Here is a 12,485-nt window from a genome sequence, read left to right as displayed (position 1 = left end):
ATTTTTCGGCGAAACGTGCTTCGCCTAAACGTCGCATTGGCCAAGCTCGTCGTCTCTTCCCGACCGACTCCTCCATCCACCACCCTACTACTGCCGTACCAACCGCCTCGATCCGCCCACAATGTATCGCAGTAAACGCTCCACCAAACAATCGTCCAAACTCAAGATCCTGCCCGAAGAGCCCGAGGACAGCTCGACGGGCGGTCCCAGCGGCGGCGCCACCCCGCTCAATGCCTCGTCGCCCGTCATCGGTGGTGCCTCGACGCTCTCCGCCAGCCTGGGTGGTGCCAACGCCGTTGGATACCGTCGCAATCCGTCGTACTCTGAGCCACCGGCGCCGTCCGCCTCGCTTGCGGCTGCCAATGCCAACTCGCCGCACCACTCGGTGGATGACGACGACAGCTCCTCGGACGACGCCGCCGAGGGCGAGGACGAAGAGGCGGTCGAGGTGTACAAGCAGCTGGCCCAGATTCCGGAGGGATCGATGCGTCGCGATGCACGACGCCTCACCAAGCGATCGCGCGCAAAGCTCCCGCGCGTCACCGCGTACTCGACCGCAACATCGTACCGCATGCGCGAACTCACCAAATGGCTCAACGCCAGACGCTCCTCGCACCACACCAACGTCATGACGTTCGACGAGTGCCTCTACACCACCTACACCTACAAGCACGTCGATGAGGCGCGTGGGCTCGTGCCTGCGCCCGCAAGTGCGAATGGGTCCGGAAAGCATCACTCGAGCCGTGCCAAGGATGCGCCCGCCAAGACGGCGGATTTGCTGGGCATTCCCGAGTTGCACCCAGACGCACAGCAGCACGATGGCAGTGCTGGTGCTGGCGAGCGCGAGGGCGAGGGTGCGGACGAGACAGCAGCCGCTGCAGCCAAGCGCAAACGCAGCCGCTTCGCCGTAGACGATGTGGTGCCGGAGCTGTTCATCATGGACTACGGCACCATCGTCATCTGGGGCATGAGTCTGGTGGAAGAGAAGCGCTTCCTGCGCGAGCTGCGTCGCTTCGAAGTGGAGCGTCTAGCATCCGAGGACGTGGAGAGCGAGGATCTGCACTGGTATCTTGCCGACTACTCGCGCATCTACAACGACGTGATTACGCTGCGTCGGGGTTCGTCGTACATGACCAAGCTGAGTCTATCGCATGCGTTGGCGCAGTCGACCAAGATCTCGTTCTTCGAGGGCATCATCGACAATACGATCGAAAGCACCAAGGACATCCCGCAGAGCATCGCCGAGAGCGGCAAGATCGGAATGCCCCCCGCAGAGATCATGAAGCAGATCGGCCATCTGTTCATCCTGCGCATGAACATCCATCTCGTCGGAAGTATTGTGGATAGCCCAGAGATCTTTTGGAGACAGCCCGATTTGGAACCGCTCTATTCGGCCGCCAGGAGCTATCTGGAGATCCCACAGCGTATTGATCTGCTCAATACGCGCGTAGAGGTGCTCCAGGATATGCTGCAGCTCTTGAAGGACCAGGTCACCTCCAGCCATTCCGAGTATCTGGAGATCGTCGTCATCCTCCTCATCATGCTCGAGTAAGTAGCTTCATACACTGATCTTGATTGGTGTGCAGATTACTGACGCTTTTTGCTTCTCTCTTTGCGGCTGCGCGTTTTAGGATCGTGTTGGGCGTGGCGACCATGCTGGTTGATCTGTACTTTGGATAGGTCCGCGCGCTCTCATCCACATGGCTAACTTATGGCACAGTCCAAAGGCACCCTTTGAAGCTGTGTGCTGCAGTATGAATTGGTCTATCGAAGTTGGGCCGTCTAGTGCATCTGGATGCCTTTGAGACCGAAGCGCCAGAACAAGATGCCGGCTAGGACGCCGCCGATATGACCTGCGGAATCGGTGCGTTGGCCCGGATTGAGCACGGCCTGCGCAACATCCCAAGCAAAGATGCCCGACACGCACGCCCATGCCGGCACGGGCAGCACGAAGAACAGCAACAACTGGGCGCGCGGCTGGACGCACGCGAACGTGCTCATGATCGCATACACCGATCCACTCGCCCCATGACTGAACGGTCTCCTGCTCTGCTGTTCCTCCGTCTCAATCACCCTCTTCCCCACCATGGAAACGACACTGCTGATGATGCCGCCACCGCAGTACAGCAGCAGGAACATCGTCGGACCCGTGAGCGCAAGCACGGGGGGCGACATGAAGCCCAGCGTCACCATGTTGAAGATCAAATGCGTCGGCGCTTGGTGCGAGAAGCAGTTGGTCAACAGCGTCCACCACCTCCCCTCGCCCATGTTGATTTCGCCCGAGAGAAAGTGCTTGGCCATGCTGATCGACGGGCGCGGGTCGCCGAAGCGATCCAACATCTCGCGCGCCCATGCCCACCCGACGAACACCAGCACGTTGACGCCAACCACCGCAAAGATCACCGCGCGCGGATCGAAGCGGCTCCAGAAGCGTTCGTCAATGTGCGCAGCGAACGAGGCCAGCCACGATGGACCCGGTCGTCGACGTGGGTTGCCGCCAGAGCCACCGCCACCGCCTGGGGTGGGGGAGGGGCGATGGAAGAGCGGCGAGGGCTGGTTGCGCGAACGCAGCGACGAGCGCGATGGACTGCTTTCTGACCGCAAGCGTGGCATGCGAGACCATACCCACGCTGCGATGCCCAGTCCTAAAGGCGCTGCTTGCAGAGGTACGCTCGGCTGCGATGTGCAGAACGATCGAAAGAGCCCCGACGATTGCCCACCCGCCGCCGTCGCGGGATGCCGAGTCTTGATCCCGGCGTTGCCGGTGGCCGACATTCCAGAAAACCTTGTTATATGTGTTGATGGTGCGATCCGGTTGGGGTCAAAACGCAGCGTCGATGAGCAAGCCGCCCCTTGGTCGGGGTGACGCCGTGTGGACGCGTGGCGGAGCTGCATGTGCTGCGATGTGGACGCCGCTGCTCGAGCGGCACTAGGTGCGTTGAGAGCTGTCGACCCAAGGAGTTTGCACGATGCTGCCGCCCAGGACCGTATTGAAGGCTTCATGGTGGTATGCGGGAAGCAAAGGGCGACGTGGCTGGCGGCGAGTTATAAGAGGCAAGCTGGAACAAAGGGCCCTTTCTTCCGACTCAGCTGCATGTGCTTGCCAAAGGGTCGTGTGGAGTGGCTGCATCGGAGCTGCCCAATCTCGATCCGCTATCCCGATGAGCCGATTTTGCGAGTAAATGTTAGAGCGGGGCGTCAAGTGTTGGTTGGCGGCTGCGCGCGCGCGTTGCGGCTCTCTTTGCGTCGCGCATGGCATGGCGTGGAAGAAAGTGGCACCTCGAAGCCAGATTTCTCCTCGTCCACCCACCACTGTTGCAGCGCAGACCTTCTTGCACTTCGACCCGCACCATCGCCAAGCCGACCGACTTCGCGCAGATTCATCTCGATAGCAGCTGCCCTTCCAAAGATGACAACAGAAGCGTCGACGTCCGCCGCGGCGTCAGCTCCCGCGCAATCCTCCTCATCCTCTTCGTACGATCCGTCGTCGACATTCATCGAGTCGTCTTCTGCATATCGCCGCGCATCCTCCGACGGCTCCGGGGATGAGGAAGATGACGATGATGACGACGAGAAGCTGTTCGCCGAGCTCGACCGCGAGCTGGACAGCATGGAGGACGAGTCGAACTTCCACCCGCGCGGCGGCGACGATGCCGACACCGTAGCCGGCTTCGACATGGCCGAGTTCAGGGAACGACGCATGGAAGAGCTGCGACAAGAGTGAGTTGCTCCACTTTCCTCCATCTCTTTGGAGTACTTGTATTGAAGCTGACGCTGTTCTTTTCGGCTGGGGGTAGAATCGCTGCGGCCAAATCAGCGAGTGGTGGCGAACATGCTGTGATGCAACACACATCGACGGCTTCGATGAAGGGGCTGCTCACCGAGATTACGCACGAAAAGGACCTGATCGGCTTCTCGTCCACCGAGCGTCAGGTGGCGATCCACTTTTTCCACCCCAAGTTCCAGCGATGTGCGCTGCTCGACCGCCACCTCACCGTGCTCGCGCGTCTGCATCCGGGCACGCTCTTCCTCAAGGCCAACGTGCTCAACTGCCCCTTCCTCACACAGAAGCTCAACGTATCCGTCCTACCGTGCCTCATCACCTTCAAGGACGGCGTGAGCAAGGACAAGATCATCGGCTTCGAGGAGCTCGGTAATTCGGACAAGTTCTCCACGGGCGCGCTCGAGTGGCGACTCGGCCAGAGCGGCATCATCGACCCGAGAGAGAACAGGAAGCCGATCTTTGGGTTCGGAAACGATAACGCCGTCTCGGATACGGTGGGAAGGGGTGTCGTCGGCGCGAGGAAGGATGAAGACGACGATTTTTGGGACGACGAGTAGCCGCCTTAAACAACACTGTACTTGTACATCAATCGACTTGCTTTGCCATCTCCTCTGAGCAAGTCGGCCTGGTTCCACCTATGCAACGTGCACGCTGACTGCTTGTTGCTGCACCATCTCAGCACGATGAATCTCATCCAAGTCGAGGGTGATTGCCGTGACTGCGAGTGCAACGTATTCACGCTCATCACGCGCCGCTATTGCCAGCATTCCAAATCATCTTGTTGCATTGCTAGGGCACTGTCCATGCAGGCGCTGTACCGTGAGCTGGCCACAGACCAAGCAGAGACGCTTAGAGCGTCTTGACCTCGCTGTCGGGCTCGACGTACTCGCTGCACCATCCGCGTTCAACAACGTCAGTGTTCGGAACCACTCGTTCACTCAAGATCAGGGCCGGACTTACATGTGCTCGTGCTTGCCGCCGACGCTGGCGGTGGTGAGTTCCTGCGCAAAGCTGTCCGGCAGCGTGGCGGCAAAGCCGCGCATGATGCTCGAGTCAAACGTCTGCTTGATGGTGCCGCCCGCCTGCTGCACCTTGGACTTGTGCTCGTCGATCGCGCTCTGCGGCGTACCGTCCTTGAAGATACTACACAGCACCACAACGATGAAGATTCAGTGAGTCTCGAGCGGGTATCTCGGCGTCCAGAGCGCGGACTTACACCATGTAGGGCTTGTGCTCCGCCATTTTTGCGGTGCGTACGAAGGTGGAGAAGCGGGCGATGCGCTGCAGTGTAAAGGTGCGTGGAGCGAAGAAGAGACGCAAAGAGGAGGTCGGGATGGTGATGGTGGCGATAAGCAAAGGGCAGACAGGTTCAGACCGGCTGTGTTGTTGTTCCGCTGCGCTACAGACGGCGATGCTGACTGAGGCGGTGGACCCTGAGCCGGGCGCGCTCGGACCAGCCCGGCCGGCGTAGAAGTGACGCGGCTCAGTTGGGCGGTCTGACATTTCTCGGCGATTTTCTCTGGGTGGAGGGTGAAGCCTAATTTTTGCCGACAGTCAGCCTTTCTCGCAATCCACCAACGCTCTTCACCTCGACACCTGGATGGCGACGACATCATGGACGACGATGCAAGCGGGTCGGTCCTCTCTGCGCTCATAGCGCGCATCGAAGCATACGCCGCAGATCCTAGCTCGTTGAGCGTACCCGGCTCAACGACACGCCATGCACTCTGGCTCGCGGACGAGGCGCAGCGCATCGAAGCCGCAACGCAGCTCGCCGAAGAACTCGTGGCTCTGCAGAGCATCTACACAGACGATGCGATCTTCGTGCTCAAAATCAGCCCTCTCGGCGCCGAGACGCGCCCAAACGTAGACGATGCGGATGGGCACGAGGACGCCGCCGATCCCAACACCTGGCTTCCTGGAGCCAAGCTCACGCTGTCCATATCCGCCGATGTCGAGGCGCAGACTACCGACGGCGAGCCGATACCAATACGGCTGGCGGTGACGCTGCCGCCCTTCTATCCGCACAGTGCGCGGCCGCCGCAGCTGCAGCTGCTGTCGCGGTATGTAGGCGGCTTCAGTGTAGACGCGCGGCTGTTTGGCGAGATCCTGCGTGCGTTCTACCACCAGACGGGCGACAGCGCCGAGCCGGTGGATGCGGAAGAGGCAGCGAGTGCAAAGTGGATCGGAGGGAGTATGGACCGCGGCGTGGACTGGGCGTCGGGCCAGGTGGTGCTCTTCGAAGGCATCGAGTGGGTCAAGGAGAAAGTGTCGGACTGGTGGACCGACAAAGAGACCGAGCGTGTAAAGTCGGCCCCTTCTCCGTCCTCACAGCTCCCAACCGCAACCGCATCCGATCCACAAGTCACAACGTTTGCGGAGGTGCCGACGCAGGGCCAACCGGCGCCTTTTGAAGGCACCATCTTCCGGACCGAGTCGATCATCGAGCGCAAGTCCGAGTTCATCGGGCACGCGGCGAGCATCACGTCGCCCGACCAGGTAGCGTCTGTGCTGTCGCGCATTGTGTCGGACAAGCGCGTGGCGCGCGCGACGCATCCGATCATCAATGCGTGGGTGTGCCGTGGCGCGGACGGGGTGGTGCATCGCGACTGCGATGACGACGGCGAGACGGCGGCGGGCGGTCGCCTCGCGCATCTGCTCAGCATTCTCGAGCTCGAAAACGTGCTGGTCGTCGTCACGCGCTGGTACGGCGGCGTCCATCTGGGCCCGGACCGCTTCAAACTCATCAACCGCGCCGCGCGCGACGCTCTCGACCTCGCCGGCCTGGTGGGCAAAAACACCGACGACACGGCAAAGACCAAAGGAATGGGAAAGCGCAATGCGTGATGTTACAGTTGCAAGCGCAATATAGTCCCGAGACCTAGTGTGGGAACATGCGCGCGCCCGCGATGCCGCCCTGGAGGATGCGGATCGTGATGTTTCGCGACGCCTTGGCGATGCTGTCTTGAATGAGCAGCTCGGGTGTGGTGACGCGGCCGGTGGAGATGCTGGATGTATCCGAGGTGCCGGGTGACGATCCTGTGCTGCGCGTTCTCCCCGCCGGGTCTAGGGCGTCGCGCATGCACTCGTGCACAGCGAGCGTGTCGATCCTGGCTCCCCAGATGGAGCCCACGAATCCGTCGGCGATATTGACCTGCACGGGCGGCGTAGCCAGCGCCAGATCCGAGACGCTCCTGGGGTCCAGGCCTGTCACCGAGCGAAGGTTGAGCTTGAGCGGGGCTGCGTCGTCTGGATTCTGCTGAGCTCGAGCGTGGGCGATGGAGATGAGTGCCTCGGCCAGATCGGCGCCACCGGTGGCAGGGAGCATGGTATTCCACAGCTCGAGCGTTTCAAGGCTGGTGCATCCTGACAGGCCCTTTGCAAGAGCAGGGATGATCTGGTCGACAATGACGATGCTGAGGCCCATGATGGCATTGGCATCGCTGCGAGGTGGCACCCACCGCAGCGCCGTCACCCTGCTCAGCCCGGCAATCGCACTTGCAAATGCATCGGCTTCGGCGGTGCGAAAGTCGGCCTCGGTGAGGATCTCGCTGTGCCGAATGCTGAAGAACTCCAACGACACCTTTTGCACTTGGGGACACAGAGCGAGTGCGCGCGATACGAGGGTGAGGCGGTCGCGCGAGTGCGTCTTTGCATCGGGCCCGTACAGCGTACCGTCTCCCCCACCGGGAACACCAGGGATGTTGACGACCAGCGTATCGCGGGTGTGGTGGGCGCAGTACTTGTGCGCGCCCGACGCAGGCGCAACAAAGCGCACCAGCTGCTCGAGCGAGTAGATGTGCACCGATGCGTACAGCTTTGGCAGCACGAGGTCGTGCAGCAGCGAACAGGAGCAGAGCACTGACGTGATGTTGCTCGTACCCACCGCATGCAAGTCGTCGATGTAGGCCGCCGCGATGAGGTGCAGGATCTCGGGCGGCATGGAAGCCAGGTGGCGCACAGGGCGAACTGCCGCCATGGCGGGCGAGGCGTCTCGACCGACGCAGTCTGTAATCGTGATGGTGGTGTCTAGTGATGCATCGAGGGCATGCTGCTACGGCATCATGTCCGTGTGCTTCTTATCGCAGCACTCAAAGGGTGGCCAAGCGAGTTGGGAGCGGCGGGCTAAGCTTTGACAGCTGCAACACCTGCATGCATATAACCCTCGATCCGCACACCTCCCGATCCAACTATGCGCGCACTCGAAATTTTAAGCATGTTAGACCCTGCCAGGGAAAATCGAGAGTTTACTCCACCAGCGTCAGGCTTGGCGCAGGACCTGACTTGGATTCCGCCCGAATTTTAGAGTTGCTGGCCGTGGCAAGAGAGCAACACGCCGAAACCAACACAGGGGCGGGGCGAGGCAAGTCCGCCGCAACACTTTTTCAAAAAAAAGGGGCGCGGGCCCAGCTCGGCATAGCCGCACAGCACCACGCGCTTGGCGGCAAGGCTGTGCGCTTCTCTCCACACCCAGCTGCGGCGGCATTCCAGCGACGCCCCACCTTGCTTGGCCTTCATTCGCGGCGGCTTGGCTTCTCACCACCATCAGAACACCAGAGCGAACCAGCATGCCTCTGCTCCTTCTGCGGCAGGCGGCGGCGTCGTCGTCGTCGTCGGGACAGTCCAGGATCGACCCGACCAAGGACCAGCGCACCACCATCATCGTCGCGTGCGTCTACGCCGTGGCGATCATCATCCTGTGGAACATCCCCATCCTCAACTACATCCTCTATCCGTTCAAGCTGCTCACCGTCGGCTTTCACGAGTTCTCGCATGCTGCCGTCGGGCTCTGCACGGGTGCCAGGATCGAGTCCATCACGCTCGAGCCCAACGAGGGCGGTGCGACGCGCATGCGCGGCGGCATCCCCTGGCTCACGCTCCCCGCTGGCTACCTCGGGTCGAGCGTGATTGGTGCAGCACTGATCGCGTGCGGGTTCGACGAGCGCGCATCCAAGGTGGCGAGCATCGTCGTCGGCGTCTTCTTCCTCTTTACGCTGTGGTGGGCGCGGCGCGACTGGCTCACCTGGGTCCTCATCCTCGCCATGATCGGCTTATTCGTGCTCTTCTGGCTCGTAGCCAGCAGTGTGGCGTTGCGGTACTTTGTGCTGTTTATCGGCGTCATGAACTGCCTCTACTCGGTGTGGGATATCTGCGACGACCTCATCTTCCGCAAGGTCAACGAGTCCGACGCCTCGGCTTTCAGCAAGGTCGTCGGTGGCCCGCCGCAGTTCTGGGGCGTCATCTGGCTGCTTATATCGATCGCCTTCTTCGGCGCAGGCATCGTCGTGGGCATCCTCGCTTTCAAGACACCAGTCGCACAGCAGCAGGCAGACAACTTCCTCGACGTCAACCTGAGACGCCGCTTCTTCCTCGGCTACTCGCGCATCTAGACTCCCGCATCCCCGCTCAGTCTAGCGATCCGAATGTAACGATTGTAATTCACAAGGACAATGCAAATCATGACTTGTACCACCGATCGGGGCATTTCTATGTTCTATATCCTGGAATCGATGCCGGGAGAGAGGCAAGGGTATACTGGGCGGGAAAGGCTCTCTACTTGACGAGTTCGTCTACGTTGACATTGTTCGGCTTGGAGGCCTTGTCTGCGTTGGCAGCAGGCTCGTCGAGGTGTTTGAGATGGTCGATGTTGGACCACTGCACAACGGTGCCGATGGCGGGGCCGTGACCGATATCCGCCTGCACAGCGGTGCCATCAGGCGCACGGATGACATCGGCCGCTAGTTGGAGCTTGCCCTGCGGATCGCGTTCGAACTCGGCGGCGGTCTTGGCGATGTGCGCCTCGAAATCGCGCAGCGTGTCTTGGGCAGCACGATCCTGCAGCGCACGCTCGCGCATCGTGCCAAGCAGCTTCTTCTGCACCTCGTGGTCCAGGATGAACTGCGCACCCTGCACGCCCAGGTGGATCGGACGGATGGACCAGTCGGCTCGCCGAGACGCGTTGCCTGCCGAGGTGGATGCGATCGACGCAGACGAAGTGTGAATCACGGGAACGGCGAGTTCGGTGATCGAGCAATTCCAGAAGCGCGACGGAACGACGGACGGCGGAACGAGGCAGTATCGACCGGGAGTGAGCACCTGGTTCATGAGCGCACTGATGGCCGCACCGTGCGACACCAGCACCACCGTCTCGATGCGTTCGGCTGGGTCCGAATGCGGGGCAGCCGCGCGTGTCACGAGATCGTTCCAAAAGCTCGCCAAACGCTCCGAGAACGGCTCCATGCGCTCAATGCCCTCGGTATCCTCGGGCTTCTTGGCGCCGCCGTTGTACACCTTGCCCTCGAGCACGCCAAACGCACGCTCCTTGAGGCGGTCGTCATACTCGAGCTGCAACGATCCCGACGGCTGGTGCTTGAGGATGGCGCGCGCCGTGTCCGCAGCGCGCTTGAGCGGCGACGCGATGATGCGGTCGATGGGCGTGGTGGCGAGAAAGCGACCGGTGGTGTCGGCCTGCAGGCGCCCGCGCTCGTTGAGGTCCGTGTCCAGCTGGCCCTGGATGATGCGCTCCACGTTCTCGCGCGTCTCGCCGTGCCGCACGATGAGCACGCGCAGTCGCGTTGGCGGCTCCAACTTGGTCTCGCTGTACACCATGGCGGAAACGTATCTGAGTGTGCAGAGGGTTGACGGTGGCCCGGAAAAGAAGAAGCCGCTCAGTTGCCGTGGTCCTGACTCCAAGCTTCCTTCTGACCGAAAGTCCCCGGCCCGATTTGCACTGTGCAAGCCGATTCGGCCGAGGGCGGTGCCGATGGATTTGCTATCGGCACTTGGCGCATGGTGGCTCGGCATGCCACCGGCAGCGTGAAATTTCCAACAAATTCTCCGAAACGAAGATCACAGCGGATCGTTTCGGCACGGCACAAAGATCCCGTCCATGCCGCCATGATGCCCATCCGAGACACGCACAAGTGCCACTCTTTTTTTTCAGCACGCGGTTGGGCGACAATTTGCATGGGCCGCTTCCCGTGCCTGCATCGCCACAGTGCACGGGAGCTGGTGTGATAGCGTCTCAGCTTGGACCGCCTTGGCGCAAAGTGTGATGCGCTTTCGAATCGTGACAAGGGCGTGTCGAGCAAGCCCTGCTTGATCGATTGCGAAACAGCAGCTTCGAGCCGTTTCGATAGGGATTGAACGAAGGCCTTCTCTGGCTGCCGGTCATGCCGGGCCGTCGCCGAGCGCTATAAGCCTCGCAGCCGAGGGATCGCCACGGGAACGCGCTTGGAGCCCTCTCAACACGAAAAAAAAAAGTCCCGCGAGATGCAGTGTCTGTCTCTCCGACGTGCATGGTGCATGGTGCATGCTTGTGTTGGGCCTTGCGAACCTTGAAGTTGGCTCGCTTGCGCCCGCCGAGATCAGCTCACGCTGCATCCTGGAGCCAAGGAGCACTGTCACCGACGCCCTCGCCGCTCCGAGTCCAATGCCGAGCTATATAACCTTGCCATCTGGCTGAAGAGAGCTGAAGGTGTCTCCCGTTCCGTACCACCGCAATGCTGAGCTCTTCCTCGCGCAAAGTCGCCGCGGCCGCGATCGCCATGGGCGCCATGTCGAGCTTCGCCTCGGCCGCATCCGCCAACTGGACCCAGACCGCCACCGTGCGCGGCACCGACTTCTTCAACGACTTTGAGTGGTTTACCGACAAGGACCCCACCAACGGGCTCGTCAACTTTCAGTCGCAGTCGAATGCCAAGGCACAGAACCTCTCGTTTGTCGATGGCGACGGCCACTTTGTCATGGCTGTCTCCACTGTGCCCGTGGCGCTAGAGGGCAGGAACAGCGTGCGCATCACCTCCAAGGACAGCTACTCGGACGGCGTCTATGTGCTCAACGTCACCCACGTCCCCACCGGCTGTGCAACCTGGCCTGCCTTCTGGACGGTCACGGAGAACATCAAGTCCTGGCCCGTGGGTGGTGAAATCGATATCTTAGAGAACGCCAACGATGAGTATCCCGACAATCTCGCCTCCATCCACACCCAGTCGTCTTGCACCATCCCCAGCACCATCTCCGACGAGACCGGCAGCGTCAAGTACACCAACTGCTCCGCCTACGTGCCCTCGAATCCAGGCTGCCGTGTCCAAATGGACGGCACATCCACCCCGACCTGGGGCAAGGCGCTCAACCGTGCCGGCGGTGGCGTGATTGCAATGGAGCGCTCCTTTGGCACCACGGGCAACGGCATCCGCATGTGGTTCTTCCCCAACAACGCCCCCAACTCGCTTCCCGCCGACCTCAAAACCGGCAGTCTCGCAGTCAACCCAGACGCGTGGCCCAAGCCCAACGCCCACTTCCCCATCGCTTCTTGCTACAACGACTTTGGCCCGCACAAGATCATCTTTGACATCACCCTGTGCGGCGACTGGGCGGGCAACACGTACACCGAGAGCGGATGCAACAAGCAGTACCCCGCCTGCAGCTACCAGGTCGGATACAACGGCTCCAGCTTCAACCAGTCGTACTGGGAGGTCGAGTCGCTCCGCCTCTTTACCCAGGGCGGCGACTCTGCCAATGCGGCCAACTCGCCCCAGTCGTCGGCGAGCCACCAGAGCGCCACCTCATCCGCCTCGCTCGGCGTACGTGCCTCCCTCGCCGCTTCCGCTGCTGCTGTCCTCGCATCGCTCGCCTTCGCTGCAGCTCTGTAATGCTTCACCACGGACACTATATTTCTTGCTAATCGCATGGATTTTGG

The 12,485-nt window shown here is 61.2% G+C and overlaps 9 protein-coding genes across 9 annotated transcripts; 5 read left to right on the top strand and 4 right to left on the bottom strand.

Annotated features, from left to right (window-relative positions):
- Positions 1-121: 121 nt before the first annotated feature.
- On the top strand, positions 122-1,680 carry PAN0_008d3560 (DUF155-domain-containing protein; the record flags this gene model as incomplete). Its single annotated transcript, XM_014801061.1, has 2 exons — positions 122-1,548; positions 1,632-1,680. 2 exons carry the CDS (start codon positions 122-124, stop codon positions 1,678-1,680), a joined length of 1,476 nt encoding a protein of 491 aa, XP_014656547.1.
- Positions 1,681-1,782: 102 nt separating this feature from the next.
- Positions 1,783-3,003, bottom strand: PAN0_008c3559 (rhomboid-domain-containing protein; the record flags this gene model as incomplete). The annotated part of the gene is made up of 1 exon (XM_014801060.1): positions 1,783-3,003. The coding sequence occupies one exon, from the start codon at positions 3,001-3,003 to the stop codon at positions 1,783-1,785; it is 1,221 nt and encodes a 406-aa protein (XP_014656546.1).
- Positions 3,004-3,409: 406 nt separating this feature from the next.
- Positions 3,410-4,341, top strand: PAN0_008d3558 (thioredoxin-like protein; the record flags this gene model as incomplete). Its single annotated transcript, XM_014801059.1, has 2 exons — positions 3,410-3,720; positions 3,798-4,341. 2 exons carry the CDS (start codon positions 3,410-3,412, stop codon positions 4,339-4,341), a joined length of 855 nt encoding a protein of 284 aa, XP_014656545.1.
- Positions 4,342-4,633: 292 nt separating this feature from the next.
- On the bottom strand, positions 4,634-5,287 carry PAN0_008c3557 (serine proteinase inhibitor IA-1; the record flags this gene model as incomplete). Its single annotated transcript, XM_014801058.1, has 3 exons — positions 4,634-4,673; positions 4,745-4,927; positions 5,001-5,287. The coding sequence occupies 3 exons, from the start codon at positions 5,285-5,287 to the stop codon at positions 4,634-4,636; spliced, it is 510 nt and encodes a 169-aa protein (XP_014656544.1).
- A 111-nt stretch (positions 5,288-5,398) lies between these two features.
- Positions 5,399-6,631, top strand: PAN0_008d3556 (UPF0029-domain-containing protein; the record flags this gene model as incomplete). Its single annotated transcript, XM_014801057.1, has 1 exon — positions 5,399-6,631. One exon carries the CDS (start codon positions 5,399-5,401, stop codon positions 6,629-6,631), a length of 1,233 nt encoding a protein of 410 aa, XP_014656543.1.
- A 34-nt stretch (positions 6,632-6,665) lies between these two features.
- On the bottom strand, positions 6,666-7,763 carry PAN0_008c3555 (uncharacterized protein; the record flags this gene model as incomplete). Its single annotated transcript, XM_014801056.1, has 1 exon — positions 6,666-7,763. The coding sequence occupies one exon, from the start codon at positions 7,761-7,763 to the stop codon at positions 6,666-6,668; it is 1,098 nt and encodes a 365-aa protein (XP_014656542.1).
- Positions 7,764-8,352: 589 nt separating this feature from the next.
- On the top strand, positions 8,353-9,174 carry PAN0_008d3554 (uncharacterized protein; the record flags this gene model as incomplete). Its single annotated transcript, XM_014801055.1, has 1 exon — positions 8,353-9,174. One exon carries the CDS (start codon positions 8,353-8,355, stop codon positions 9,172-9,174), a length of 822 nt encoding a protein of 273 aa, XP_014656541.1.
- Positions 9,175-9,337: 163 nt separating this feature from the next.
- Positions 9,338-10,393, bottom strand: PAN0_008c3553 (phosphoglycerate mutase-like protein; the record flags this gene model as incomplete). Its single annotated transcript, XM_014801054.1, has 1 exon — positions 9,338-10,393. One exon carries the CDS (start codon positions 10,391-10,393, stop codon positions 9,338-9,340), a length of 1,056 nt encoding a protein of 351 aa, XP_014656540.1.
- An 893-nt stretch (positions 10,394-11,286) lies between these two features.
- PAN0_008d3552 (glycoside hydrolase family 16 protein) lies at positions 11,287-12,438 on the top strand (the record flags this gene model as incomplete). The annotated part of the gene is made up of 1 exon (XM_014801053.1): positions 11,287-12,438. The coding sequence occupies one exon, from the start codon at positions 11,287-11,289 to the stop codon at positions 12,436-12,438; it is 1,152 nt and encodes a 383-aa protein (XP_014656539.1).
- Positions 12,439-12,485: the final 47 nt, after the last annotated feature.

The sequence above is a fragment of the Moesziomyces antarcticus genome, assembly GCF_000747765.1.
Source record: "Moesziomyces antarcticus DNA, scaffold: scaffold_v10008, strain JCM 10317, whole genome shotgun sequence".
Taxonomy (NCBI): domain Eukaryota; kingdom Fungi; phylum Basidiomycota; class Ustilaginomycetes; order Ustilaginales; family Ustilaginaceae; genus Moesziomyces; species Moesziomyces antarcticus.
This window is presented reverse-complemented; position numbering and strand designations above follow the sequence as displayed.